Genomic DNA, 27,982 nt, shown 5'->3' on the forward strand with positions numbered 1-27,982 from the left:
TCTGTACATAAATATAATAGCACAATTAATAATGTTAATTACTATAAATAATAAATATTTTAAACATACCAAAAAATTCAGAACCTGTTAAATTCTGCTCTACATATGGTTTGGGTTATTAATAGCAATAGTGAGGAAAGCATGAACAACGACAAGCAAAATAACATTAAAAGTCAGGTTTATTTATTTATTTGTCTTTAAAATTAAAAAATCCCACAACTCTGTTTTATTAGTGGTTAAACTCAAAGCACTGATCATAGACACACACCAATAGTGTGAACATTACACATGATCTCAGAGAATCAATCTAAAAACTGATATCACATTATATCATAAACCAGTTTTGAACAATTATATCATAGTAACGCAGCAAGCATTTGCTAAGCATAAGTTAATACATGATTGATCATTAAGGCACTTCAGCAAATGTTTTGGAAAATAACATTTAACCCACTTTCACGTTTGGTTTATGGCAAACTTCAGCCAGCAGTGTTAATGAGGAAAGTGTAACGTTAACTCCATCTAGTAGCTTTTAGTACAGATACAGTGCATTGTGGGAGAAATAAAAACTAAAGACGTACAAATAGTCTGAAAGAAAAAAAAAACTACATGCAGATGAGAAATATACACTGAAATTTCATATAAAAAGACGCAGGTATAAAAGACGCTGTTTTATAAATGGTGTGTTTATACTGCATGCGTGTTTGTGGCAAGCAAGGTCTTGTCTGCTTCATCTGTGGTTCCATGACAGTCCCTCTTACTTACACAACAACTAGAAACACGGTGATTTCGTTTATAATGACATGCACAGACGGATGCAGTGAAGAGACTTGTTCTGCTGTGAGTGTTTGTGGGACGCTGGGTGTTAGAGTTCAGTGTCGTTGTATTTCTGGGGATTGTAGTAGCCTCTGCGGGTTTGGTCGGCCAGCTGGCGGCGATACTCTTCTTCATCATCATCGGCGGTGCGGTGGTGAGAGCGGCTCTCTGAATACAACGCTTTGGAGGAGCTCTGGGACTCAGAGTTTGAGCTGGAGCTGAAGGGAACAGAGCCATTACAGCACATCAACACAAGAGAATTACACCTGTGTTGGAATGAGCATTAGTCGGGAAAAAAGCCCCAAGAACAAACTTACCCAATTGGTTGAGGCCTGTTTTGGTTTGGTTTTAGCTTGTGGGGAACTGCATAAATATCTGGATGTTTCTGAGATATTTCCAGCTGTTAACAACAACAACAAAAAGTTTCAGTGATTTCAAATGTCAATTTTCAACCACAAAAATAAATGTCCTGATTATTTTTCAAATGTTACATTTTGAATAATTATATGTATATATTACATAATTATATTATAGTTATAGTTAGTTTGTTATTTACAGTATATATATTTTTATAATTATAATTTTTATATGTGACCCCAAATCAGCCTGTTTAGAATATTTTTTGTTTTATTTTCAAATAAACAAATACATTTCAAATGAAATATATGCTTAACTGCCATGACAATAAAAAAATAAAAATAAAATTGTTTATTCAAAACATTCAAATATTTTTATACATATTTTCCTTGTGACTTTGGTGATTTTCTTTTGAATGACAGCGATTTCCATTTTCTGGAAACTTTATTTTTCATGAACAGATACATTTCAAACATAAATGTCCAGGTAATATTTCACCCGAAAAGTTTAAAGAAAAGAAAATTATATATTATAATTTATATATCATTAGATTATAAATGACATGCAGTAGAAATAAAAAAAATAATAACATTAATATTTTAATGTATAATAATATTAATATATTATTTGTTGTTTAAAATATATTATTATTAATTATACACATTTTTATAATTATAGGTTTTATATTTTACACCAAATCAGCCTCTTTTGACAATTTGTTTTGTTTTAAATTAAAATCAGCAGTGAAATCTATGCTTAATTGTCATGACAATAATGAAAATGAATTAATACATTTTTAATTTTCTTCATTTTGTTTATTCAGAATATATCAGTAGTTTTCTTGTGATTTTGAGGTGAAATGTGACATTTCTGGACAGTGTTGGTGATGTTCCTGCTATCAGACAAACCCGCGCTTGCTCTGCCTCCTGCAGCTCCAGCATCCTTTTGGTCCGGGCCAGGTGGTCCATTTGCTCGAAGGCCTTCACCTTTCCCCGGAAGGTGCGGTTGGTGGGGTCATCGAGAGGATGGTCGGAGGTGGTGTCGTCTGCTGGGCCCGTCTTCAAGGTGAAGCTGGGCTTCTGGGCTACCGGCGGTGGAAGAAGCTTGCTACTGACGGGAGCATCACTGCTGACTGTGCTGCTGGAGCGAGAGTCGAAGCTCCTGGAGTCTGCAGGACGTGAAGCTGCCCGGACCTGCAAGAACATCAGAAGTCTGAGCTCAGTTACTGTCTGTGATGAGCTTTAGAAACACCTCAGGGGAGGACAGCACTGACCTTAGGGGGTTCAGGGACAAATGATGGAGGCGGGGTGGGGTTCCGCTGCACCTCTTTGCTCGCAGGTTTCTTTAAACGCTCATGAGGAACAGGTATGGGTCTCTGCATGAAAGTGAAAAAAGTCAAACGTATCATCAAGTCATTTAAAAATACATTTAAAAAAAATGAAAACCTTAATGCACACCTTCTACAATAGACAAGTGTTCAATTCCTGAATTAAAATGTACTTTGATATAACAAGTCTTGGGAAGAAATAAAACATTATGATGTTTATTTGCATTATTATGATAAATATTATTACCATTATTATTTTTAATTTTATGTGCACCAAGGCTATATAAAAAAAAAAATACAGTTCAAGATATGAAATATTATTACAACTTAAAATAGCTATTTTCAAATTTTAATATATTTGTAAATGTAATTTATTCCTTTAATTTTTCAGTATTATTACTCCAGTCTTCAGTGTCACATGATCCTTCAAAAATCCTTCTAATATGCTGATTTGCTGCTCAAGAAACATTTCTGGTTGTTATTAACAGTGAAAAAGGTTTTGCTCTTTAATATTTCAGTGGAAACTCAAGTGGATCAGCATTTATTTGAAATAGAAATCTTTTGAAACAAATGTTTTTACTGTCACTTTTGATCAATTTAATGCCTCCTTACTGAATAAAAATATAAATTTTGTATGCATGCATGTGTATATGTATGTATATAAATAAAAACCTAAGCCCAAATTTTTGAACTGCAGTGCAAAGTAATGTTGTTATAAAAAAAAGAAAGATGAACATGTTTCCTGCAAGTTACGTCAGTGAGGTGTAACCAACAAGCAGGAAGTCATTTGCATCATAAAACATAAAATTACATCACAGAATGAATCCTTGTAAAAACGTTTTTATGACAGTCATACAAAAAACAACTTCATACTATTCATAATATATAAGACGTCTTTTGAATGGGACATACATTCAGTCTGACTGAAAAAGAGTGTCTGATTTCTGGCAGATAGTTTAAAGATCATGTGTCAGACTGATGTTGAACATGCAGTTTCTCAAGTGACCTGTGGGGAGCAGCGTGCTCAAACCAGGGCCATGAACACTTTTCTTATTACCGATACTCGTATATGACGGTCAATGGTATCGATACTGAAAACAGGAAGAATGATTATCTATGTTTAGAATCAAATGACTGAAATGATTCCAGGTAGTACATGGGTTGGGCTTTAATCACATTCCAGACAGTGGTAAAATGCTCAGGAAACACACATGGTAGTTTACTCACCTCCTCGCTAACAGGCTCAGACGAGCGGCTGATCGCTGACATCGGCTGCGGCTCGTCGGTGGACTCGTCAAGCTCGTTATCGGTGTACGCGCCGCCCTCATCCGCCGTATCGTCGTAATCGCTGGTCAGACGGCTGTCCATGCTCAGGTAGTCTGCGCCCATGGCCGACAGGTATGACATACAGTCATCGTGGAGATCCAAGTCCTCCTCGGTCCCATCCAGCTGAAGTGAAAAACAAATACCTCTCAAAGGGCTGATGATGGTATTTTCACATGTCAATTAAGGCTGGCAAGGCATTAACTTACATGATTAATTAAATGAGTAAATCTTCCTTGTTTAAGGAAATACAAACCATGAACTGAACCACAGTTGTGTGTAATTGTGTCATGTATAAATGCTGACCTTGCTTTCACAGACCCAGACAGCTTTCTCTTGTTGTTCTCGTATGGCATCCTTGAGGCTTCCATACCAGGCATCATGGGAAGAGTTCAGATCAACGGTAGCTGGAAAAAGAAGCATAATTTAGACATTTATAACTTTATTTTTTAAGGAATAACATTTTTTATAATTTTATTTTTCTTCTGTAATCATATTTTAATTCTGAGAGTAAACCTCTTATATGATGGTAATTTTGAGGAAAGGCTCATGGGACTAACCAGTGAACAAGTGTGTGCAGGTTTTCCTCAGTTTAACTGCTTGTTCGTAAAGCTTGCGTGAACTGCGGTTGGAGCCGGGAACCAAGCGGTTTCTCATGGTCTTCACCCCCTGCTTGCTCTCTGGGTTGAGGAAAATGACAATGGGATACCACTGGGTGTAGTTTAGGGTGTCTACAGCCTTTGGGGTGACGTCCAGCAGAGCATGTCGGTCCTAGGAACAAGAAAAGAATATTCTTAGATGTTGATGAATTTCTGTTATATTAATAGATTCAGAAGGGTGACTCCGTTTACCTGCTCGATGATCTGGCGAATAGTATTGAGTCTCACAACACCAGACGACTTCTCTGAGCCCGCGTCTTTAGGTTCTGTCTCTGTCATGGGAAAAACACAGATCAAACACCTCATCCTCAACTACACATCAATATATAAGAAGAGATCTTTCATACAAGTTGTGAATTGCTTACTTGCTGTGACAAACTCATCTGGAAGTTCATTGTTCAGTTTTTCATTGGCCGCATCTGAAATAGGGCCGAATATGACGACAGGTCTTCTGAACCCAGCTGGTGGGGGAGAGAAAGAAAAACACTTAGTACACTTAGCTTCTTAACTAAAATGACATACATAAAAAAAAATGAAATAATAATAATAAATATTATTTAAAAAATTAAAATGTATTAAACAAAACACACTGAGTGCATCAAATAATCAACTCTAAATTATAAATAAAAAAATAATAGGATTACACAAAATACTTTTCAATAATAAAAAAAGAATCAATTTCCATAAAATGTAAATACTTGCATAACATTATCAATAAAAGCATATCATTTGAAACTTGCTATTTTTTTTATAGGTTTCAGTGTAGCCTCAAGTGAAATAGCACTAAAAATAAAAAAGTAACTTAATTTTAAAAATGTTCTTTATTAATAAAATAAATTCATAATTAATAAAATTTATTAAAATATTATAATTAAATAAAAAAGTGATTATTATTATTTTTATTTATTTATTGATCTATCCCCAAAACATTCAAATGCATATTTAAACAGAAATGTATGTTAGGTAAAGCAATGCATGATGGGCATACCTTCCCGCAGCACCACTCTCTCGTAGGCTGGGAAGCGTGTAGTGACGGGGGTAGCGCTCAGATCCTCTCTGCTCTTGCGAAGGTCTTTTTTCTTGGCTGCTCTTTGACCTCTCAGCCTCCAGAAATCTCCTCTGTCATTGGCAGCGCCTTTCTGTGCGTTCTGAACATTTGCCATCTGCTCCGCTCTGACAGTACACAAATAAATAAAATGATTACACAAACACCTAACAAATAATGCGCTTTTAATACCAACATGAAATAGCAGACTAGGTGATGTCAGCAAACGTCATTTCAGAGGGTCCGTGTTTTGATTTCATGGTGAGTTTTTCTCCTGGTAATGCTAAATAAATACAGTAAACCTAAGACCTTTTAAGCCACTGTGTATTTCATGTCACACCTGCTCTTGCTGGGTATGATGCCTTTCTCCAGGAGCTCATTGTCTTTGTCCATGCGGATGGCGAGCCAGTTACCCAGCTTTCCGTCATACAGGGTGTCCACAACTTTAAATATCTCTCCTTTGGAGAAGGTCAAGCTCTGAGGAAGCTCTTTCTCATATTCAAAATGAGTTCTGATGAAGAAGTTATCACCTCGTCCCGATTCCAGGATGTCTTTATACACTAAAATAAAACAAATGAGTGTTATTCACATCCCTTCTATTGCTCAAAATTACAAGTCATCATATAAAAAAAAATTATAAAATACCTCTTTCCTAGTTCAATACATTTTAACATGGAATTATTCCAGTGATGCAAAGCTGAATTTTCAGCATCATTACTCGAGTCTTACTGACCCCACACTTTTGAACAGTAATGCACATTACTCTATTGTATATTATACTATTGTGTGTTTTGAAGTACCCTCAGGTTTGCTTTGAGCTAAGATGGTCACATCCTCTCCTTTGGGAATCTCTAGTAAATATAGCACTGCATCTTCCCGGACCATTCCTCTGAAATCCATATTATTCACCTGCAGGGAAAGAAAAAACACAAATTACCACTTTGTGGGAAAATGTATAATGGATAATATTAAAATGCAGAGCCAGTGATGTTGCACCTTCACGATCTGGTCTCCAGTGCGGAGTCCCTCTATCTCAGCAGGACTGTCCTCCTGAACGCCTGCGATGAAAATGCCCACGTCGTTTCCTCCAGCAAGACGCAGGCCAACACTATTGCCCTTCTGGAAGCGCACCATCTCAGTGTTGGGGCTGTGGGAGATTATTCGTTAGAACCACCCAGTCGTCTAAATATATTAGTAAGTAGCAATAAATGGGATCTTTGCACGTGAAAAGGGACTCTTTTATTGTCAAGGAATGTCTCTAGATAATATATCATGCAAACATTTAAGGCAAAAATGGATACTGTAATGGTGGCTGTTTTTGCTGAGTTGTCAGAGAGTGATTTCTACTATGACAGCAAGAAACTGCAACCGAACTTCAAAATCCCTTCATCAAATATGTTTTTACTATAGACCGAATTAAATTAACAAAACGGACAGCTTTTAAGTTTATCTTAAAATCTGAATTCAAAAGCCAAGCGCCAATCTAGTACAAACCCGTATATTTCCTGGTCCTCCAGACTGGGCAGCAGGGGAACCTTTGGCAGAGGCTTGGTTTTAACTGGAACACTTTTTGGAGCAGCATTTACCACAGGAACTGTATATAAAAAAAACACCCGTTCTCATCATCCGTTTCATCTATTCTTCTGATTCTACATGGTGAAAATGATCATGTATGCATTAAATAATTCAATTTTCAATAATCCACCTCGGTTTAGGGTTATTGTGGTACCTGGAGACTCGCTGCGAGGCTCTTCTTTCTCCACAGGTGGAGGCGGGAGGTCCACCGGCGCCGCTTTGAACGGAGTCGGCATCGCTCCCATTTTAGCCAGTCTGTTAGAAGGCTCATCTCTACCAACAGAAGAAAATGACTTACTTCCTTTGCATTGGCTTTTGTAACATTTCTGTTGAATGCGTTTTCAGTTCATTTGGAAAATCCTTCAATTGTGCTTCTGCTTCTTCTTTTCTATCAGGTTTCTAAGTTATATCATAAATTTGTGACCCTGGACCACAAAACCAGTCTTATGTCACTGGGGTATATTTGTAGCAATAGCCAACAATACATTGTATGGGTCAAAATTATCAATTTTCCTTTAAGGCAAAAAATCATTAGGATATTAAGTAAAGATCATGTTCCATGAAAGATATTTTGTAATTTTTTTACTGTAAATATATCAAAACTTCATTTCTGATTAGTAATATGCATTGCCAATGCATTGACCCTAATGACTGGTTTTGTGGTCCAGGGTCACATTTGTCAGTTTTTTTATTTTATTAATTGCATCAAACATAAATGTGTTTGTTTAATACTTTCACCTAAAATCAGTTCCTCGTTGTTTTTATGCTCTGATTATTAACCAAATGATCTAATATGAACGTTATCACCCTCTGAAATGTTAATTTGGCTAATGTAAATACTTTCTACTAGTAACTTACAGCATCAATATTTGTTTTAAAGGGTAGCTTGACTGTAGTTTTAATAGCATATAAATTATTACCTTTTGAGTAATTAACTATCTACTTGGTAACACTTTACAATAAGGTGCCATTAGTTATTGCATTAACTCACATTAAATAACGAGCAACACATTTGTTAGAGCATTTATTAATCTGTTAGGTAATAAAAAACTTATTTGTTAGTTCATGTTAACTAATGTAGTAAACTAATTTTAACAAATGGAGCCTTTTTGTAAAGTGTCGCAGTAACGCCAACATTTGCAAACAGTCATTAGTGACAGCTGAATTCTCAGGGCATGGCAGTGTGTTACCTGTTTTTGTCCTGCAGTTTCTCATTAGAGGAGTGTGAGGAGAGGTCTGAGTGATGACTCTGCCGATCCTCCTGAGGAGAATAGGAGCGGTACGACTCGATCTCTGAGATATCTGAAACACACATGTACATGTCGTCATCACACTTGCTTTAAAGCACTATTATGTGCACAGTGCAAATGGTACATGATGGGTTATACACCAAAAGCTCAAAGGTTTGAATCCTTAAACCTGAGAAATACAAAAAAAAGCTACTAATTAAAACCAGATTTGTTTTCCTTCAATCCTACATCTTACATTATTTTATGTAAAAACCAATATGGAGGATTTTCAGAAGAACATTGAACAAACAACTTCCAAAACATGGTACAAGTCTCACTACAGTTTATAAAATGACATTTTTCATAAGCTTTGGATTATTGGTAGGGTTTATGTAATCCTCCCAAAACTCAAAAGCATTTCTCTCCAATCCAGTGTCAGTACAGCAGTCCAAATAAAGGCAAGAGGTCAGAGGTCACTTAGAGATTAAGACAGAGTTTCACCAAATACCTCACAAAATCATACCTCACTATACATATGTCACAAGGTAATTATATATATATATATATATATATACACAAAAATATTTAATCAAACAATAATCAGTATAAATTATTGTTCCTTAAATATTTTAATTGAATAAAATATATTGATGCAAAAACTAAGTACTGAAGTAAAATAGTGAGAAAATGCAAAAAGAAGTTTCACGCACATCCAGATAAATGGAAACTGCGTACACCAATGTTTTTTTAATCTAATGCCCGTGGGAATGTCCCTCCTCTAAACCAACAGCAACAACAAAGAGCAAATCATGGTTGATGAGTACTGGCCCTTTGATATGTCCCAGCCCAGTTTTAATATGAAATGCAACAATGGCAAAATAAGAGAGGGCTTCAATGCAATCAGAAAAATTGTAATAGTTCATTTGAAAGTGTTTTGATCTACTCACCATCCATTTCCGAGTCGCTGTCTGCCATGGGTGGGACTCGGATGAGCACCTGGCTGCGATCCCTCTGCACCACCAACTGCAGCTTCCCCCGAGACTTCTCAATCAGCTTCCCTGCGTCGCTCAGAGACAGATTCTCTGTGACCGTACCGTTAATCTGACAAATGGAAATAAGTATCAATATATAACAGTACAACAAATTTGAGAAAAAAAAGAAAAGATAAAGAAAAAAACATTTAAAAAAAAATTCCATTCAAAAGCTTAGCAAGTTTTTTTTTTTTTTTTTTTGAAGGACCTGATGATGTCACACTACAGTGTTTGTGTGTATCTGTCTCAGATTTTTTTCTTAAATTAATAATTAATTTTTCAAGGATGCATTAAATTGATAAAAAGTGACAAGAAAGACACTTATAATTTGACATTTCTGAACATTTTATCCTCAAAAATGTAACATGGTTTCCACAAAAATATTAGGAAGCAGCACAACGGTTTTCAACATGATTAATAATCAGAAATGTTCCTTGAACAGCAAATCATCATAATAGAATGAATTCTGAAGGATCATGTTACACTGAAGAGTGGAGTAATGATGATAAAATTCAGCTTTTATTACAGGAATAAAACAGCTATTTTAAAATGTAATAATATTGCACTGTTGTTATTGCATTTCTGACCAAATGAATGCAGAGCATTAAAAAGTTGCTGGGTGAGCAAAAACATGAAAAAAAAAGAAACATGAGAAGTGCTTGCAAGCGCAAAATGCATCACCACAATGCTAGGTTACTGCTGTGGTTACCAGTGCACTGCAATGCGGTTGTTCTGAATAGTGTTGCGAATGGTTGTTATTATAAGGTTGTATATTTTGTAGGCCATAGTGTGTTCTGAGTGGTTGTTCAAGAGACGTACTTTCAGAATAATGTCACCTTCCTGTAGTTTGCCTTCTTTGGATGCCAGGCCGGTGCTCGTCATCTCTTTGATGAACAGCTGACTGCCTAGACGAAGTCCATATTCTGGACAGATATGAGAAAACATCACGTTAGAAGTCTGGCTGCAGGTTGAAACTGGAAACAGATAAATGAAGGCGGTGTGTATCTACCGTCTTTGGGCCGGTTCTTTAGTAGAGTAACACTGAGCGGCTTCTCCAGGGGTTCGTGTCGTTGTGGTGGTGGTGAGGGCGAGCGATCCAGCCGGTCTTGACTGCTACTCCTCCTCATGGACTCGTCCTGCCGTGGATCAAACTTCCTGCGCTCGTGGTCGCTGGCTAAATTCTCTCTGCTGTATCCCGGAGCCGGTTCGGGCCTGTACCGCGTCTCGGGACTATGTGATCTGTCCAGCGTCCGGTCGCTGCGGTACTGTCTGTCTGGACTCCGCTCTCTGTCCAGGTTGTGTTCACTGCGATAGCGTCGGTCTGGACTGTAGTTGCGGTCCAGGTTGTGGTCACTTCGGTAGCGGCGGTCGGGGCTGCGCTCGTGGTCCAGCATTCGGCCGCGGCTGCCGTCTCGTCTGTACTGTCTGTCGGGGCTCACACCACGCTCCATGCTCCTCCCGCGGCTGCGATCATAGTCACGATCACGGTCGTCTGCGTAGCCACGATTGCGCTCCAGACTCGCGTCACGGACAGGGTAGCTGCGGCCGCTGTGCCGGTCGTGTTCGTAGTCGTCGCCGCTGAAGACGCGGTCGTCTGGGGACGTGCCACGTTTAATCACACTGACGGGGATTTTTCTTGATCTCTTTACCGTCTGATGAAGGATGGGGACAAAAATTAATTGTTCATTCATTGAATTCTGATTTCAACTGCCAGTGATTTACAAACATGGTCAATAAAAATGCTTAATCTTTATTATAACCGAAATGACAAATAATTCAAAAGGTTAAACTCACGATTTTGGCTAATTTGCCACATTTGCGGAGAGTCTGCACTGCAAAGGCGTGTTGGACACCGTCCATGGGCACATTGTTGACCTGGATTACTCTGTCATTTTCACTGTACAAACGCATGAAACACTGTTAGAAAACACATCAGAAAGTGACTTCTTATCCTTCCAACTGCTTAGGAACGTCAAAAGTGCCAGCATTTTGGTGTCGACATTAAAGTCTATATTACAAATAAAATCTTGATCACAGTGTTGGCAGACAACAAATGCAATGCAATTCAATAAAAACAAAATAAAATATAAAAAATACAAATAAACCAATTGCTTTTAACTACTTTCTTGCATCTTTATTACTGACTGTTTACTGTGAGAAATATTTGAAGGATACATACATACATATTATTAATATTTACATTTCTTTTGTCAATTGAATTTATTTTGAGCTTTTAATGTATGGTATAGTCATATAATAGCAATATAATGTATATACTTTAATTTATAAAAATATATATTACATTTTTACTATTTTATTTACGTTTAATATTATTTATACATGCATCTCTTCAAATAAAATTAGTGCATTCATTAGCATATGAATTTTTTTTTTACTTCAAAAATTGTTGGTTTAGTGACAACCCTACAATAGCTTTTCTACTTTAAATAGCATTTTAGGATTATAAATCTTATAAAAAAAAGGCTAGGATGTGTTTAATGTTGTTTCATAGCTTACAACAGCAAGCCATCTGCAGGACCCCCTTGCAGCACATCAGATACGACAATTGACGCTTCTCTACTTTCTTCGTTCGGGTTGTCCCGCCCTCCAGACACAGCAAGGCCAAAGCCCATCTTGGAGTCCTATATACACACACCAAAGAATGCATTTTATCTTATATATGAATCCGTAGTTATTCATTTACAACAATAAAACATTTTAAATTCATGCAGATGTACAGGCAGCAATGACTAATTACGTTTTCCTGATTTTTTTTTATATAACAGTTATGTCTTCAAGACAAACATTAAATGAAAGTAGTAATTTATTAAAAAAATATATATATCTTGCTGACACCAAATCATTGAACGGTAGATCCAGTAGTGCTAGAGGTGTAGAAATTACCAAAAAAAACTATAAAATGAATGTAGAGAAACCAATAAGCAGGAACTTTGGCTCTCCATATAGGCACAGGGTGAAGTACTCACCCGCTGTAGGGTCACAGTGTACTGCTCCCACACTGTCTCCTCCATGACTGGGTTCTGAAACAGTATGAACAGGCTTACATGTAGGACAGTGATGGACAGAGTCAAGTTACAGCAGATATCAGTGATCTCCTGAGCAAAATCTGCAGCGTGGTGCTGCCACAGTGAAAAAGTATATGAGCATTTCTCTTCCAACCCATTTACATGAGCTCATCTGATTACTCAATGGACAGACTGAACTGCAGATCTGAAATAGGTCTATATATTCAACCAGAAATAATTAGAGATCTGCAAGAAAGAACAATTTCATTAAAAAACTGCCATCATACGTGGACTGCTAGGAAAAAATAAATCCATTAACAAATGTATGGCATGCATGACCCCTTTAAAATAAAAAACCTGCATTTTTTGAAAGTAATTATTTTAAACGGAAGCCTGGTCAGTGAGTTAAACACTATAAAGAGAGTCTTCAGCATCAGTGTGAGAGCCACGTGACGTCCCGCGCTGCGAAACGCCTCCAAGTTACCTCTTCATCCGCCCGTGTGCACGCTGTGCGATTATGATTGTTGCTCTTTAATCTCCTCAGGCAAATATGAATCCCAGTATTGCCCTAAATAATTCTCAACCCAGAATACATAACCGATGCCTTTTAGCATTTCATGTATAAATGATTTCAATTTGTTGGTTTTTCTTCATGCTATAATCTTAAACATCATTAGTTAAACACACTAAACACTTAACACTTCTGGAGACAATCATGCATTGCTGACGTCATCATAATACATGCTTGCACCTCACTGAACATGTAATATCCATGGGTGTCACGGTTTTAAAAAAGAACTGTTAACGTAACAAATTAAAAGGCTTAGCTTTTGAGGTTGTATGCAAATAATCTATTATGATCTTTTACCATTTTCCAAGTTCATTTAAACAAAAACGTCAACAGTTTACTGACAAAGTAATTCAGTTTATTATGTTCTTATTACTTACAATTTAAGAGCTCAATGATCTTTAGCATTTTTAGGTCAGTGGATTGAATGTCAAGGTCTAGTGGTAATCTTTGTGGTTGGAAAGCATGGGATATTGGGTTCTATACTGACCCACTTTGCAGATTAAAGTAATATTTTATTTTATTTCATTTTTTTATATATATATATATATATATATATATATATATATATATATATATATATATATATATATATATATATATATATATATATATATATATATATATATATATATATATATACTTTTTATGAATAAACCAAAATTGCAACTGTGGAAAACTGAGAGTGGACAACCACAACAACACAAATACATATAACAAATTCCAGCACTGGATCACCACTTATTTTAGCACACATTAATAAAATGAAAATTCCGCTCAAAAATGTTAAATTATTTGATAAATATTTGCTGTGTGTGAACTACATCAAAAAGTGTTGGGGATAAAATCAGCCATGGGAAAAAGTTTGGAAGCATGTTCCACTTGTTGCCACCGTGAACTAAAAATATGAATAACAAAAGCACACTGAGCAATTGTTACACTTTAAAAGCATTTTTGTAAAGCAACACAGGTGCTTTAATCACTCTCATCACTGATTCTAATGACAGTCTAAAAAAAGAAATAACATCTACCCAGAAATCAAATTATCTCACCACCTATTTTCTTCATCAGTGTCATAAACTTGACGAAAACCTTTCAACCTATTCATAAACCTTCTACATCAAATTATAAAATGCATCAGTGTATGCAACGCAACAAAAATGTGTATTGCAATGTATCATAATGACAATAATTATAGATTTGACCAACATAAAATATATTACACTGCCATGATGCATTGCACTGTTTAATAAAGAATAGCTAAAAAGGGTTTCCTACCAAACACTATGCCATAAAGTCTAAGTCTAAACTCCAACTATACAGTATACATTCAGAGCAGATGAAAAGCCATTCGGCAAAAACGTATGGTCACAAATAAACAAACCCAACCAAAAAGTTACACTTCACCCAAACTGTGTAAGACGTTAACAGGTGAAGTTGTCCAGCGAAAGAGCAGAAAGCATGCTTACGATGCCCTGGAGGATGCGAATGGCCTTGATGGTGTGCGCCCATTTCCTGTGAAGCGAGAGGACTGTCTTCATGTTGTCACCTCTCCCGTGAACACAGTGTCTCTGGGCCAAAGCACATCACCCCTCGTCACAATGCATCTGTCTGCCTTTGACGTAAGACTGATGCCGCTGGCCTACATTCTGTGCAAATCCCACTGTCCACAGCGACCCATGACAGCCACGACGCAAAAAAACGGGCAGGCGAGACGCTGTCTACTGAAGAGCTATTAAATAAAAATTTAATATCAGTTCATCAAATGATACAGCTCTGTCTGAGTTGACATTAAAAGCTCTTTGTGGCTTACGGAAGGCAAGTGCCACCTTCGAAACACCGATGCTTTTGGATTGGGATTCTTTCTGCAGGATGAGGTTTTGAACGTGCAAGAGGGACTGGTAGATTAGCAGTGATTTCAATGCTTTTTAATTACAATTTAGAAGAATTATGGGGTTTGAAGCACCTAAGCGCCGTTATTTTATCATTTGCCAAAGCCACATAGAATTAAATGCCTTACTATAATAGTGCTATTTTAGTAAATTGTGCAGTACTAAACATCATAAAGTTCTTTGACCTATAACAGCTTTCTAACTCAGCCTCAAATCTATTCCACGACAGGATTAACGTGTGGCATATGAGCTGCCCTCAATTCTCTTTACTGTGATAACCAGAACAGATTACTGATGAACGATGTCAAAGAATTGATTTCGCACTGTAGCTGAGCTTGTGTCATAGCGTTGTACAACAGCAGGTCTCTTAGCTCTCAGTCCAACACCACAACAGACAGACTGACTGAGGCAACCTAGTAAGGGATATTACTTTGAATAAATACACCTGTCCAATACAGCACTGCAATTTCCAAGCAAAACAAAACAATCGCAATCGCAGCAGATCTGAGATGAGTTATCTGAAAGCCATCACAATGACTGTGTTCAAAAACAACAGTGAATCTCCCCAGAACTGACCTGCTTATATGCAATAAATAAATAAAAAAGTGTGACTGTGCTGCAGGACAACCCAAAAAAAGACTTTTGCAGAAAGGCGACAAGATATCTACAGCGCAAGTCAACAATTTAGAGAAACACTGCCTGCCTGGTCTTATGTCAGCAAAAAGTGTTTTTTGAGCCATGATACTAAACACCTCTAACAGTTAAGCATGGTGTTGACAGCATCATACAGGCACGATGATTCTGTGCAGCAAGAATAAAATACAACAGAAGCAAAAAGCTTCAATTTACATACATAATCTAAACACTACAGTAGGGTGCATATTTATTTTTATAGACACTGTAGCTTAAATTTTAAAGCATTTGCAGTTCAATCAAGCAAGGTATACCCTTGCTGAGCCATCAGAAAACACACTGAACCGTATGCAGTCTGCTGTTAGACAGAACAAGCACAATGTGTGCAGACAGCAGCAGCAGACAGAATTCCCTCTGCATTATAGATAAGCAGCTTTAGCTGTCTGCTTCCCTCAAAAAGACTGAAATCAGTCAACGGCAGCTTTCAATCCAAGCCCCAACATATATGCATCTAGTGAAACATGGAAAAGTCTCATTTCAGATGATGCACATAAGACTTACTGTATAATGCACATTATATAAAAAGCATAAATCCAATCCAGGTTTGGGTAAAGAGTAAACCCAGAAGGGGAAGAAAACAAAATGAGCTCTTCTGAGCTGCCCTTAGGGGGATTTGTTCAGTTTGGTGTAAAAACAGAAAGACTAGCGGACAAGAAAATGATATAAAATTAATTTCAGATGCATATTAGCAGCTAAAATAATTCCATATTATGAAGTGTTGTAGGTTGTGACAGATTATGATGTTAATGTAAGACCGGTGAGGTGGTCCCTCTGCTGGTGACACTTTAAAAAGGTTTTCTTCGTTATTAATTATAATTCTAAACAACATTAAACAATTAATCAAACACACATACATTAGCTTTCCTGCGTTTACAGACGCATATGTTCCATAAAGCTGCTTGTGTTAAACAAAATATTCATTAAAATAGTCCTCCAGTGTAAAACAGTGGTAGTACTTCACGATATTTAATGTTAAGTAGCCTAATTAGTCGGTTTAAACATTTGATGTTAATTTTATTCGTTAAATGTCGTTAGACGTCTTTATAATTTGCTTTATGAGTAACGTGTTATATCGACGTTTAGATGCATTATGTCCATCGCTATTGTTTGTTATTGTTTTTTTTTGGAAGCAGGTGGTTGTCCATGTAAGGTGGACAGTAACAGAAACAAGAAAACAGACTTTAAGTTAAGTTAAAACAGACTCTCTGTGAAATTAAAATAAGCGAACTGAGCTAGTTTTAACAGTACTCACATGACAACAGTCCTTAACATGTCTACTCCGAAAGAGCCGCCTCTCCACAACAACGGGCATCTCGCAAACTGCACTAAACTGTAAAATAAAGATGTTTACCTGAAATAAACGGTTTAATATTTAATGGCGAGTAGATAAAACGTATAGCTAATAACTCCGAAGCATAGCAACAACACAAGCGCCTAAACATTTGAACTATTGTACTGTAAATCCCGAACGTACCAATAAATCACAGGGGGAGGTAATGAAATCCAATGTACTTTAACCTCTATTGAATATGCGATTAATACACATTTCTTCACATTACATTGACTTTACCTTGTTGATATACGTGGTTAAACGTGATTCGATTAATTAAACAAGGAGCAATGCTGTATTTTTTTCACAGCGTACCCTATGAGGTACAATGGACGGTTCCAAAATCCTTTATCGACTGCATTTGCATACCGACTTAGCTCATGAATATCAATTAGGACGCGCTGGCATTGCTTAGCAACCTAGCTGAAGCTTCCAGACACGTAACGTACGTAATTATTATTCATAAGTCAAGTCTTCCTTTTTATATTTATATATTTATATAAGATTTATATTTCGCAAAGGCACTAAAAGGCTACCAAAACAAGGGCTTTAACAGCAAACAAGCAAATATAGATGCTCCAACAACTATTTAAATTCAGTGACTGTTTAGTGTAAAATGCAGCTTTGACCTTATACTTACAATCAGGCTGGGACTGACTACTAATATGTAACATAACTTCACATTAAAAAGAGTGACCACACTGTCCAAAAAAATAAATAAAATAAAATAAATACATAGCATAATGGTGAAATTTGAAATACATTAATGTCACGTGACTGTGGCAATTCTCTCATACATACACACAATCAATCGAGTGTGTGTGTGTGTGTTTCTGTTCATTTTGGGGACTTTCCATAGACTTCTATTACTTTTATACTGACCAAATTATATTTTTTATCCCCTAACCCAACCCTACTCCTTACAGAAAACGTGTTTGCATCGTTACATTTTCAGATTAACATCATTTACTATTTTTAATCATTTTTTCCCTTGTGCGGACCACAGGCCAGGCCCCAAAATGTCAAAAATTTCAGGTTTTACTATCCTTGTGGGGACATTCGGTCACCACAATGTAGCATAAACAATGTACACACGCACACACACAAACACACACACACAAAGAGAGACACTGGTGCATGTAAAAGATATCAAAATGTTTACATTTCATATTCATTAAAAAAAGTTATCCTATCATTGGCATTCAAGAGTCAATAATATATATATTTTATTTTTACAAATACTAGAAAAAAATTAAACACTTTTTGTCTATTTTATGTGACAGAGTGGATATGCCTGAGAAATCTTGTCAAGCATTTATGTCAAATCATAGAAAAACTTCTCACTTTTAAACTTCCTCTTAAAAATATATTGATGTCAGTTCCTCTTCATAATTCTTGAGGTAAATAGAGAAATTAAAAAGAAAAGTTTTATATTTGAAAGCAAAAAAATATATCTAGTGTGAATGGCACACAAATTTTAGATTTTGGAAAAATAATTCAGATAAAAATACAATATAAGATTAACATAATTAAAAGATAAATCCAAATATTCGATATATAATAATAATAAAAAATACCATCACGTAAACAATAAAAAAAAAACTAATATAATTGAATGCATTGAAGCTTGGTGCATTTGTTGCATATTTCAATACCAATTTGTGTGAATAGCCTACAAAATACATGTAAACAGGCAAGATGAAGAATAATAATCACAAATGTTTTCATGAGAAATTTAGTGTGTAGTACCTGTAAAAGTGCTGGGTAGCTGGGAGAGAGGCGTCGCAGACACAAATACTGAGCTTCGTGGGTCAAGGAAAGCCTTTTGGAGCGGCGTGACCGGAATAACTCTATTTGGTTGGACTGATCACTGTAAAAAGACATTATTAGTTAATAACACTGATCATAGGCTCAACAACAACAAAAACTGTTAGTCATTGTAAAATCAGTTAAAACGGTGTAAAACTGAGCAGGATCCATTATTTCTCACAAGTCAGTATGACAGTATATACAGTACTCATTTGAAAGTTGATCTGGTTAATCTGTTAATAGCCAAAACAGGTTTACTAAATGTTAGTGTGTGTGCGCATGTAAATACATTGTCTAACCCTGCAGTTACACCTGATCATGCAGTATGTTTTGTTGTAGCTTAGTCTGACAAGAAAATACAGAACTTAGCTTAACAAAAGTGCTTTGACTACATAAAGAAACTGTATTATAATTTACAAAACAAGTGTAAGCACCTGTTCTGAATAGAGCACACTTGATCTCCTTGGCAAGAAAACTGTAATTATTAACTGCACTGTTTAGCATAACGGCTCAGATGTGTTCATGAGGTCTTTGCCAGCAAAGTAGCCAGAAGGATGAACTATTGTTTCAGTAATACGAGTCCTCAGGTTCAAGAAACTGTAACAGCTAATTAAAGGGGTCATATGACGTTGATAAAAAGAACATTATTTTATGTATTTGGTGTAATGCAATGTGTTTATGTGGTTTAAAGTAAAAAAAAAAAAAAATTACTTTCCACATACTGTACATTATTGTTGCTCCTCTAAGCCCCACCTTTCTAAAACGTGTCGATTTTTACAAAGCTCATCGTTCTGAGAAGCGAGGCGTGCTCTGATTGGCCAGCTATCCGGTGTGTTGTGATTGGCCGAATACCTCAAGCGTGAGACGGAAATGTTACGTCCCTTACCGTATTGTGATGCCGTGTTCCGGCGAGACTAAAACAATAAAATCCATTGCAAACGAGGCATTTGTTGCATCCAGTGGGGACATAATTACTGATTATAATGACTTATACTGTCTTTTTACGCGTCACGTAAACATATCTGCATTTGTGATCGGAGAAAGGACAAACAACACGCACTACTCTACGCTGCTCAAAACTCACGTTTGAATCGTCAGTAGCAAATTCTTTAAATAAGAAATCGTACTTACAGGCTGTGAGTCAGAAGCGCCAGACTGTCCTTGCAAAGTTGGAATTGCCCCACTTTATAAAAACAGCCTTTGTGCAAAAATTGCACAAAGTAAATTGTGCCGCACACACTCTAATATTTGGGTTGAACTGTTCTGGAACAGTGCTGTAAATACAACTTAACCACTGATTTCTAGTTGTGTCCTCTTTTGGAAGTACTTTCACTTTCACAACGAAACACAGCGTCTCCAGGACATGGCGCCGGCGGCAGCAACAACACTACAGCGAGAATAAAAATCACGCCCACTTTCATTGCGTATACATTTGGGAAGTGTTATGAAAATCTCCCCACATCGTGACGTAGACATGTGTGGGGGCGTGTTTAAATGAGCTGTTTTAGGAGGGCGTGGACAAGTCTTAACTTTTATAAAGAATTAATTAGAATTACTGTAGTATTTAGGTACTAATTTGTACACTTTTGGTGCTTTTACTGTATTAATATATTCCCATTTGTGACCCTGGACCACAAAACCAGTCTTAAGTCGCTGGGGTATATTTGTAGCAATATTGTATGGGTCAAAATTATTGATTTTTCTTTTATGCCAAAAATCATTAGGATATTAAGTAAAGATCATCAAATATTTTGTACATTTCCTACAGTAAATATATCAAAACTTCATTTTTGATTAGTAATATGCATTGCTAAGAACTTAATTTGGACAACTTTAAAGGCGATTTTCTCAATATTTAGTTTTTTTTGCACCCTCAGATTCTCAAATAGTTGCATCTCAGCCAAATACTGTCATATCCTAACAAACCATACATCAATGGAAAGATTATGTAATTCAGCTTATTCAGATGATGTATAAATTAAACTGGAATATTACATAAAACATTTGCGAATAAAGCACCGTTTCCATCCAACGAGTCCAAGAGAACAAAAACGTCACTTCCTGGTAAACTGGCACTAAATATCACTAAGAAAACTAGGAGAAGTCATTGAATATAATAATTATGATAAATTACAGAGCCAGCAGCTGAAACACAATACATGCGGTCATTGTTTTCGAAGGTGGATTCAGCCGTTTGGGAACACAGTTGTGTAAGGCAAATTCCAAAACAACATATAGATGCAGTGAATGAGATTGGTCCGCTGGTTAGTCGAGTTATCCCGTCTCATAGCACAAAGTCACTTGACTTTTTCGATGCACATGGAGGAATTTATTCGGTAAATGTGTTTCCATCATAGCTTAGGCACATTTTTTCTTATCGGATCAAAAGTTTATCCTACTCGAATGAAAAATGTAAGTGCATTTTTTTAATTTATGCACATCTTGGCGTTTCCATCCAGCGATATTTAATGTGATATTCCAAAATCCGCAAAAAAACAGGTAGTGGAAACAGTTTTTTTTTTCTGAGAGCCCAGGTCAAAAGAACCAGCCTCGATGGCTGCATCTGAAATACTCCGAGTAGGTACTTGTTCAAAAGTACTAACTTATCAACTGTTAAAAAAATGCTCTGTAGTATGAATGTAATTCTGTTGTACTACATCCATGTTGTTGTTATCATGTGACCTATAGGTCTAGCGTCACTTTTCTGTCATTTATAAATCCTCTACAGATCTGGATAATTTTTTTATCTACTTTTCATTATGCATTTGACAAATTCAGACATACTGTACAGCTTTTAGCCTACTGTATAGCAGCTAAATTGGCATATTCAGACACAGCCTATAGTATTCTGGTAACTAGTATATGGCTAAAGACACATTGGCTCAGTTTCACAATACTATATTCATACTATAAAACTTTGCATGAATAAGTAGGGATGTGCAATATTCCAGCACCATATTGCCTATGTGCCGAAAATGGAGAGAAAATTCAGTTTGGGCCTTTTGTGGTTTGACTGAGTTCCCTTACATTGTGAATTACAGCTGGTTCCTTTTCTGATTTACTGTAACTGAACTGTTTCATTAAAAGTGTGTAATAAGTGAAAACATATATTTAAAAACACTAATCATTTCAGAACAGTTAAATGTAATCTTCAGCAAATCCCAGAATAAATATCTAACATATTGCACATCATAATTAAATACTGTGATGCCCAAATTCACTTGTAGCATTTAAAACTACTGATTTTAGTTTTTAATGTTTCTTTGCCATGCTTGGTACATTTCCAATCACAATGTTATTATGATATGCTATTGAATCATGATTATGAATCACAATGTGTATTGCATGACGTAAAGTAGATGACAATATTGAGTGTCTCTTTCAATGTTTGTACTCTATATGGAATTTTTAGTAATTTTATCATCTGCTGGATAAAATGAAAAGTTCAGTCACAAGAAGTTACATGATCACTCATGTCTGAAGCGCAAACAATGCAAGATGAGCTTCAAATCAAAGTTTAATACTTAGCATGGTGTTTAGCAAGCAACACCCAGAATTCAGTGTTGAGCAAAACTGGTTTGCTCCGTTACTATTGAAAAAAATCAAATACTTTCCAGGGTCATGTCACACATAGAGTAACAAATATAGTACAGCAATTATACTATAGTAGAATACTCAAACACATCTGATCATTAGTGTTAACACGCGAACATTGTCAAACATTAATTTCCTGTTGTTTATCTCCTGCATAACTCACCCCGAGGGTCTCCACAACCTCCGGCCGGGTGGCAGCAGCTCGCGCTTGTTGAGAGGCGCGATCCCAGCGGCCACTTGCATGATGGTGATGAATTTCTTGTACTTCATTTTAAAAGTTCTCTGGTTCTTCTCCGTTCCCTAGATCTAGAGAGGCTCTCAGCGACACTCAACCTTCCCGTTTACCAACTATAACCTCACATCACCGACAAAGCTAAATATAATCTCATTTAAAGCAGTAAATAGTCATTTTTCTATTAGATCTGCAGTAGTGAATCGGTCCTGCTCTGTAGAATCTCATAGATGCCCATTTTGTTCTCCTCGTAGGACAAGAGAGGGAAAAGAGAGAGAGAGAGAGAGAAAACAACGACCACGTTGGGCAAAGCGTCACTGTTACATAACTCTGGAGATCTCAAACATTAGTCTAATGAAAATGCTGTGAGGGGGGATAATTGTGGTACTAAGCCGTGACAGATCATGGATGCACCCTGGCCCGTTTCTCTGTAATCCCTCCGCCTCTGCTGGCTTAGCCTGCGCCCATTATCACCCATCCACCATCACGCATATATGCACACATATGTAGACGATTTGTCTGCTCGCAAACAGACCACCCTAGACATGATTTTCAGCATGTTACTTTGGTGCAGGGATGGAGTAACCCAGCATCCAGGCCTTTTCCTCCACCCAGTGTCATGAAATTATCATCCAGTGGTTTGTGGACTGGATTATGGGCAGGAGGAGATTGTGCTGCCAAAGTGCAGGGGCTCTAAAATCCCCTCCACACTCATCCAAATCACCTAAAGCCCTGCAAACGAAACCCTCTATTTTTAGGTTTGGTTAAAAACGTATGGTTTGTTTAAATGTGTAAAGGCAGGTCATGTTTCAACAGAGCAGCTCTGGTATGGTCCACTCAACTGCAAAAACTACCAAGATTCATCAGTTAGACCTCAGACCAGAAACAGGATTATTCATAGACCACAGAGTGTGCTGTTGTGTGCTGGCAGACAAGCAGCAAAAGACCTGAGCTGCCATAATATGGTAAAGTGAAGGCCAACAAAAAAGTGTGAAAAAAATCAATAAAAACAGCTAAAATTTAAGCAGATTACATATAATATATATTTGAAATATAGCTATTTATAGCAATGTCAAAATAGCTGAAATATCTTATGTATTAAAAATTAATTTCAGTTGTTTGGCGACATTCAATATTGGCTCTTAAATGGCTTAAAAGGGTGCTTTTTAATTTAGAAAAAACATTTAAATCAAAAAGCCACTGAAAACTAGATTCTAGGGCCCGGTTTCATAGACAGGGTTTAGCCTAAACCAGGATTAGGCCATAGTTCAATTAGGACAAGTATTTTTATAAACATGTCTTACAAAAAAGCTGTTGTCTAAGATGTCTAGGACAAGGCTTAAGCCTGGTCTGTGAAACCGGGGGTAGATGTTTAATAATATTTCCAATACATAAATTTTTCTTAAAAAATAAAAATAACCTAATAAAATATATGAACTAGGCAAAGATGGGGTTGCAGAACTAGTCTAATGACTTCAATATATGTAACTTCAAATATTCAGAATGCTACTTAATATAATTCCCCTAAGTGAAGTGTTGGGATTAGTATGAAGTGTTGGTTCCAAAATCTAAAGATATCCTTGTGATGGATTTTATGATTTTAATATTTTGTGAATTTCTGGTAAAAACCACACAAAGGTATTATTAGTTTCATTAAAATGATTTTTTTTTAGTATATCGGCCATGCTGCACTCTAATATAATAGTAAACTAGTGGCATTGATAAACTAATATTGACTGTCAACTACAATTACCACAATAAGATTTTTGTACACATTTTGTAAAAGCTATCTTATTCTTTTTTTTTTTTTTTTGGCAAACTAATAAAAGTAATAGCAATCTTCTAGAGTAAACAAACATGAACCAAAGCACCTTCCAATATCAACACAAATGGCAGCTGACTCACATACTATAAATACAGTCAGCATTACGTGCTGAAGCCTGTTGCAGATGTCAGCAGTGTTATGAACTCACTCATATAGACAAGCCCGTATATCCCGTACATGTCTGCACACGGCCACGGCTCTCATTGGACTTAATAATAGCACTTACACAATATCACTGCTGGTGTAACCACTTCACACTAAAGCAGTTTAAGAGACACAATAAAAGGTGCATTTAACAACAATACTAGTTTTTTGGTTTTAAGCGAGATGCTAATGGTCTAATCAGATTCAATGATCTATGCTAAGCTACACTAAAAGTGCAAACGCCAGACCCGGAGATCGTCTGAATGGATTCGAAAACGGTAAAACTCAACTGTTTAACTCTTGGGGAGTTGGAAAATGAGCCTATTTCCAAAAAATGTGGAGTGTTCCTTTAATGTGTCATTCATACAGCACAATTTGAAGTTTAATACTAAGGATTTAGTGTTTTAAACAAACACGATATGAAGAATAGTCTTTAGCGAGCACCACTAACAATAACTGAGAAATGCACCAGTAGTCATATCCTGCTGATACTGTATTGTGTACTTCCAAACTGTTGACCTACATGAACAGATGAACTTTGTCCTCCACTCTGACACAATTTAAAAGCTGCTCAGGCACATCAGACTCAGTGTAAACTTGAACACATTCTCTAATATGCCCGAGGAACATTAAATAGCACCAGTATCAGAGGTTTTTCCCATCACTGTAAAAAAAAAAAAACCGTAAAATGTACGGTAAAAAACCAGACAGCTGTGGTTGCTGGAATTCTACCGTAAAAAATACGGTAATGACATTTTAGGTTTTATGTTTTAACTTAAATTTACAGTTAAATACAGTAATTTCATTAACTGATATAATGTTAATATACCAACCTATTGAAGTACTGAAATCTGTTTTGAATCTTTGAAATACTCTGATAACCACCAAATGCAGGTGATGATGAGAAAGTCACATGATGAGCCAAAGCCCATCACAAGCAGCTTTTAAATAATAACATGTATAGAAGGTGCACAGTGTCATTCACACAAGCACTAAACACCATCATGGTGAGACTCATTAAACTGAAATATGCAATAAACATTCATTTAACAACATTAGATGTAACATACAACCCTAATAAACATAACTGATAAGAAGAAACAGTTATTTCAAAGAAAAAACATCAAATTCAAACAAAATTTGAAATGCAACGCAGGGAATTCTGGGAACGTCAGTTTACGGTATTTCCCTGTAAATGTTACAGGAACTTACCGTTAACCATTTAACAGGTTTTTACTGTAGCATTTTCACAGTTTTTGTGAATCTCAAAGCAGGGTCATTTTAAAGGCAGACACATCGAATAACATATTCAGACCAGTCTCATCCTGAACATTATTTTGTAGAAGATACAAAAATGTACCAGTATTAATAAACACCATGAAATAATAAGATTCTTAATATCTGGAAACTTTTGCCAGGCTTGTCAGAATATACTTAGAAATTTCCAAGAATGCTCATCTAATGAATTTTACAGCGTAAAGTTCAGAAAATCCCTAAAGTCAGCTGAAGTGGATTATGAACTCAAATGCATTATGAAACCAGATTCACCGTTTTCAGTGTTTCACTATTTTTAGTCTACTGATTCTGCTGGGCTAATTAAATATAAGCAAATAACATTATGTTTTAAACCTTGCAGAAATGTCAGAAATTCACAAGTAAATGATTTTGTGTATTCTCGTGTATTTCGACTATTGTCCAAGTTTTTAATGCCTTTACGTAAGCGGAGTGTGGCGGTGTAAGCCGCAGTCTTTCCCATGTGTTCGGCTCATGCACAATCACGTCTACATTATGCAATGCACACATGTACTGCCATTCTCTGACAGATGTATATCCAATCCTCAAATAAATCATATTTCAATCACACCTCAGACAGCGTCACGGAGTAAAAATATGTACAGACCTGTAATACTAACTCATGATATAAAGCTGTTTAATTCAAATTGTTATGGCTTTGAACAAATTGCACTTAAAGTAGTACATTTTATCATGGCTTTAGACTTTAAGGATCATTACTTATGATGCACGAAAAGTTATATTATGGTTAATTGTGTTATTCTGGGTTTATTTCCCAAAACGGCACCTAAAAGGAAACACTCATGTTATTTGTCCCTTTCTGACCACTGCTGTCCTCATGTGAGTAACTCTGAGTCACTGTCCATCACATTCCACACCTGGACATGACGAATGACAGGAAGACACTAGAGGTGTGGCACTGAACCAAAGAATCACGTTTCATGTACTACTCATGTACAGTTACAGTTCAGAGATTGTTTTTTTTTTTTCCTCTGTTGTTCACCAAAGATGCATTAATTTGATTAAAAATGCAGTACAAATAATTTCATGCTGATTTGGTGCATTATTATTGTTACTCAATAATTCTTATATTATTATGAATGTTGACAACAGTTTTCCTACTTAATATTTTTAGTTCAACTGTTATCATTTTTTGAGGATTCTTTTATAAATAGAAATTCTTTGAAATAAAAATCTTTCGTAAGACTATAAATCCTAACTACCCCACAATTTTTTGAATGGCCGTGTATTACAGTTTGCACAAAAATATTAAGCGACACACATTGTTTTCGATAAATATGATATAATAAGAAGAAATGTTTACGGAGCAGCAAATCATCATATCATAGAATGATTTCTGAAGGATCATATGATATGACAAATGCATTTTAAAATATATTCAATCAGAAAACAGTTATTTAAAATTGTATTAATATTTAAAAATATTACAGTTTTTAGTGTACTTTAAATCAAATAAATACAGCCATAAGGAGACGTCATTCAAATATCATTGATTTTATATAATTTACTGTTTTATGTTCTTTGGCAGACAAGTTAAAATGTTAAAATATAAGCAATTATTATTGTTGTTGTTGTTGTTATAATGAAAATTGGCCTAATCAAGATTATGCGAAACTACTACAGCAAGAAGCTCTTCTTTTGAATACATTTTCCTAGACTTTTGTTTACATTTGAGAAATTCAATCGATGAATCATGAGATTTTTACCAAGAAAAAAAGTGTCCAATAGTTTAGTTAAACGTCTCCGAATCGCAGCGTGTTGATATGAAACTATTGGGAGGTTTGGAGAGGAGCGGGAACACACTTATCAAGACATGAGTTAGGCCTCAAGAGAAGACTTTACTAAAGTTCACATTAATGTGTAGGCATACATTATCTAAAAGAAGCAGTTTTATGTTCATATGACATTACTCAAGTTTTAATCCGCCTCCTCCCCGAAACAATAGACAACCGAAACCAGTCAACAGTGAAACGCGACAAAAACAACCAAACTCCTCCAGAAGCACGTACCTTTAGAGGAGCAGATACTGAAGACCCATGACCTCTGACAGACACACGCGGGCTTCGGTGTGATCTATATGTGACTGGACACACTTAAACAGAAAGACTGAACAGCTCGATTCTGTGTACAGTCCCAGATTTCCTGACTCTTCCAGGTATGGGCGTGTCCACGAGCGCGCAGGTGAGTCCAAGA

General features: G+C 36.2%; 1 protein-coding gene across 3 annotated transcripts; it reads right to left on the minus strand.

Annotated features, from left to right (window-relative positions):
• Positions 1-161: 161 nt before the first annotated feature.
• LOC306865404 (tight junction protein 2-like) lies at positions 162-27,948 on the minus strand. 3 transcript variants are annotated; one of them, XM_079409983.1, is made up of 24 exons: positions 27,799-27,948; positions 18,621-18,741; positions 12,350-12,403; positions 11,880-12,004; positions 11,157-11,259; positions 10,372-11,014; positions 10,182-10,285; positions 9,279-9,432; positions 8,293-8,404; positions 7,257-7,375; positions 7,022-7,121; positions 6,524-6,674; positions 6,328-6,436; positions 5,868-6,087; positions 5,471-5,655; positions 4,848-4,943; positions 4,675-4,754; positions 4,384-4,594; positions 4,130-4,230; positions 3,728-3,949; positions 2,447-2,548; positions 2,082-2,366; positions 1,134-1,216; positions 162-1,034 (listed from the first exon to the last, which is right to left on the minus strand). In XM_079409983.1, the coding sequence occupies exons 3-24, from the start codon at positions 12,392-12,394 to the stop codon at positions 866-868; spliced, it is 3,519 nt and encodes a 1,172-aa protein (XP_079266109.1). In that variant the 5' UTR covers positions 12,395-12,403; positions 18,621-18,741; positions 27,799-27,948; the 3' UTR covers positions 162-865. The 3 variants fall into 3 exon arrangements, with proteins under 3 accessions (XP_079266109.1, XP_079266107.1, XP_079266108.1); XM_079409981.1 differs by lacking the exon at positions 27,799-27,948 and adding an exon at positions 22,438-22,753; XM_079409982.1 differs by lacking the exons at positions 18,621-18,741; positions 27,799-27,948 and adding an exon at positions 16,794-17,007.
• Positions 27,949-27,982: the final 34 nt, after the last annotated feature.

Source organism: Barbus barbus (genome assembly GCF_936440315.1).
Source record: "Barbus barbus genome assembly, chromosome: 47".
In the NCBI taxonomy this organism is placed as follows: Eukaryota; Metazoa; Chordata; class Actinopteri; order Cypriniformes; family Cyprinidae; genus Barbus; species Barbus barbus.

Coding starts and splice junctions, on each gene's coding strand:
- LOC306865404 (XM_079409981.1), bottom strand. CDS start 22,544: ATGAAGTACAAGAAATTCATCACCATCATGCAAGTGGCCGCTGGGATC. Junction 11,260..11,879: donor CCTGCAGATGGCTTGCTGTT/GTAAGCTATGAA, acceptor GCGTTTGTACAG/TGAAAATGACAGAGTAATCC. Junction 11,015..11,156: donor GTGGCAAATTAGCCAAAATC/GTGAGTTTAACC, acceptor ATCCTTCATCAG/ACGGTAAAGAGATCAAGAAA.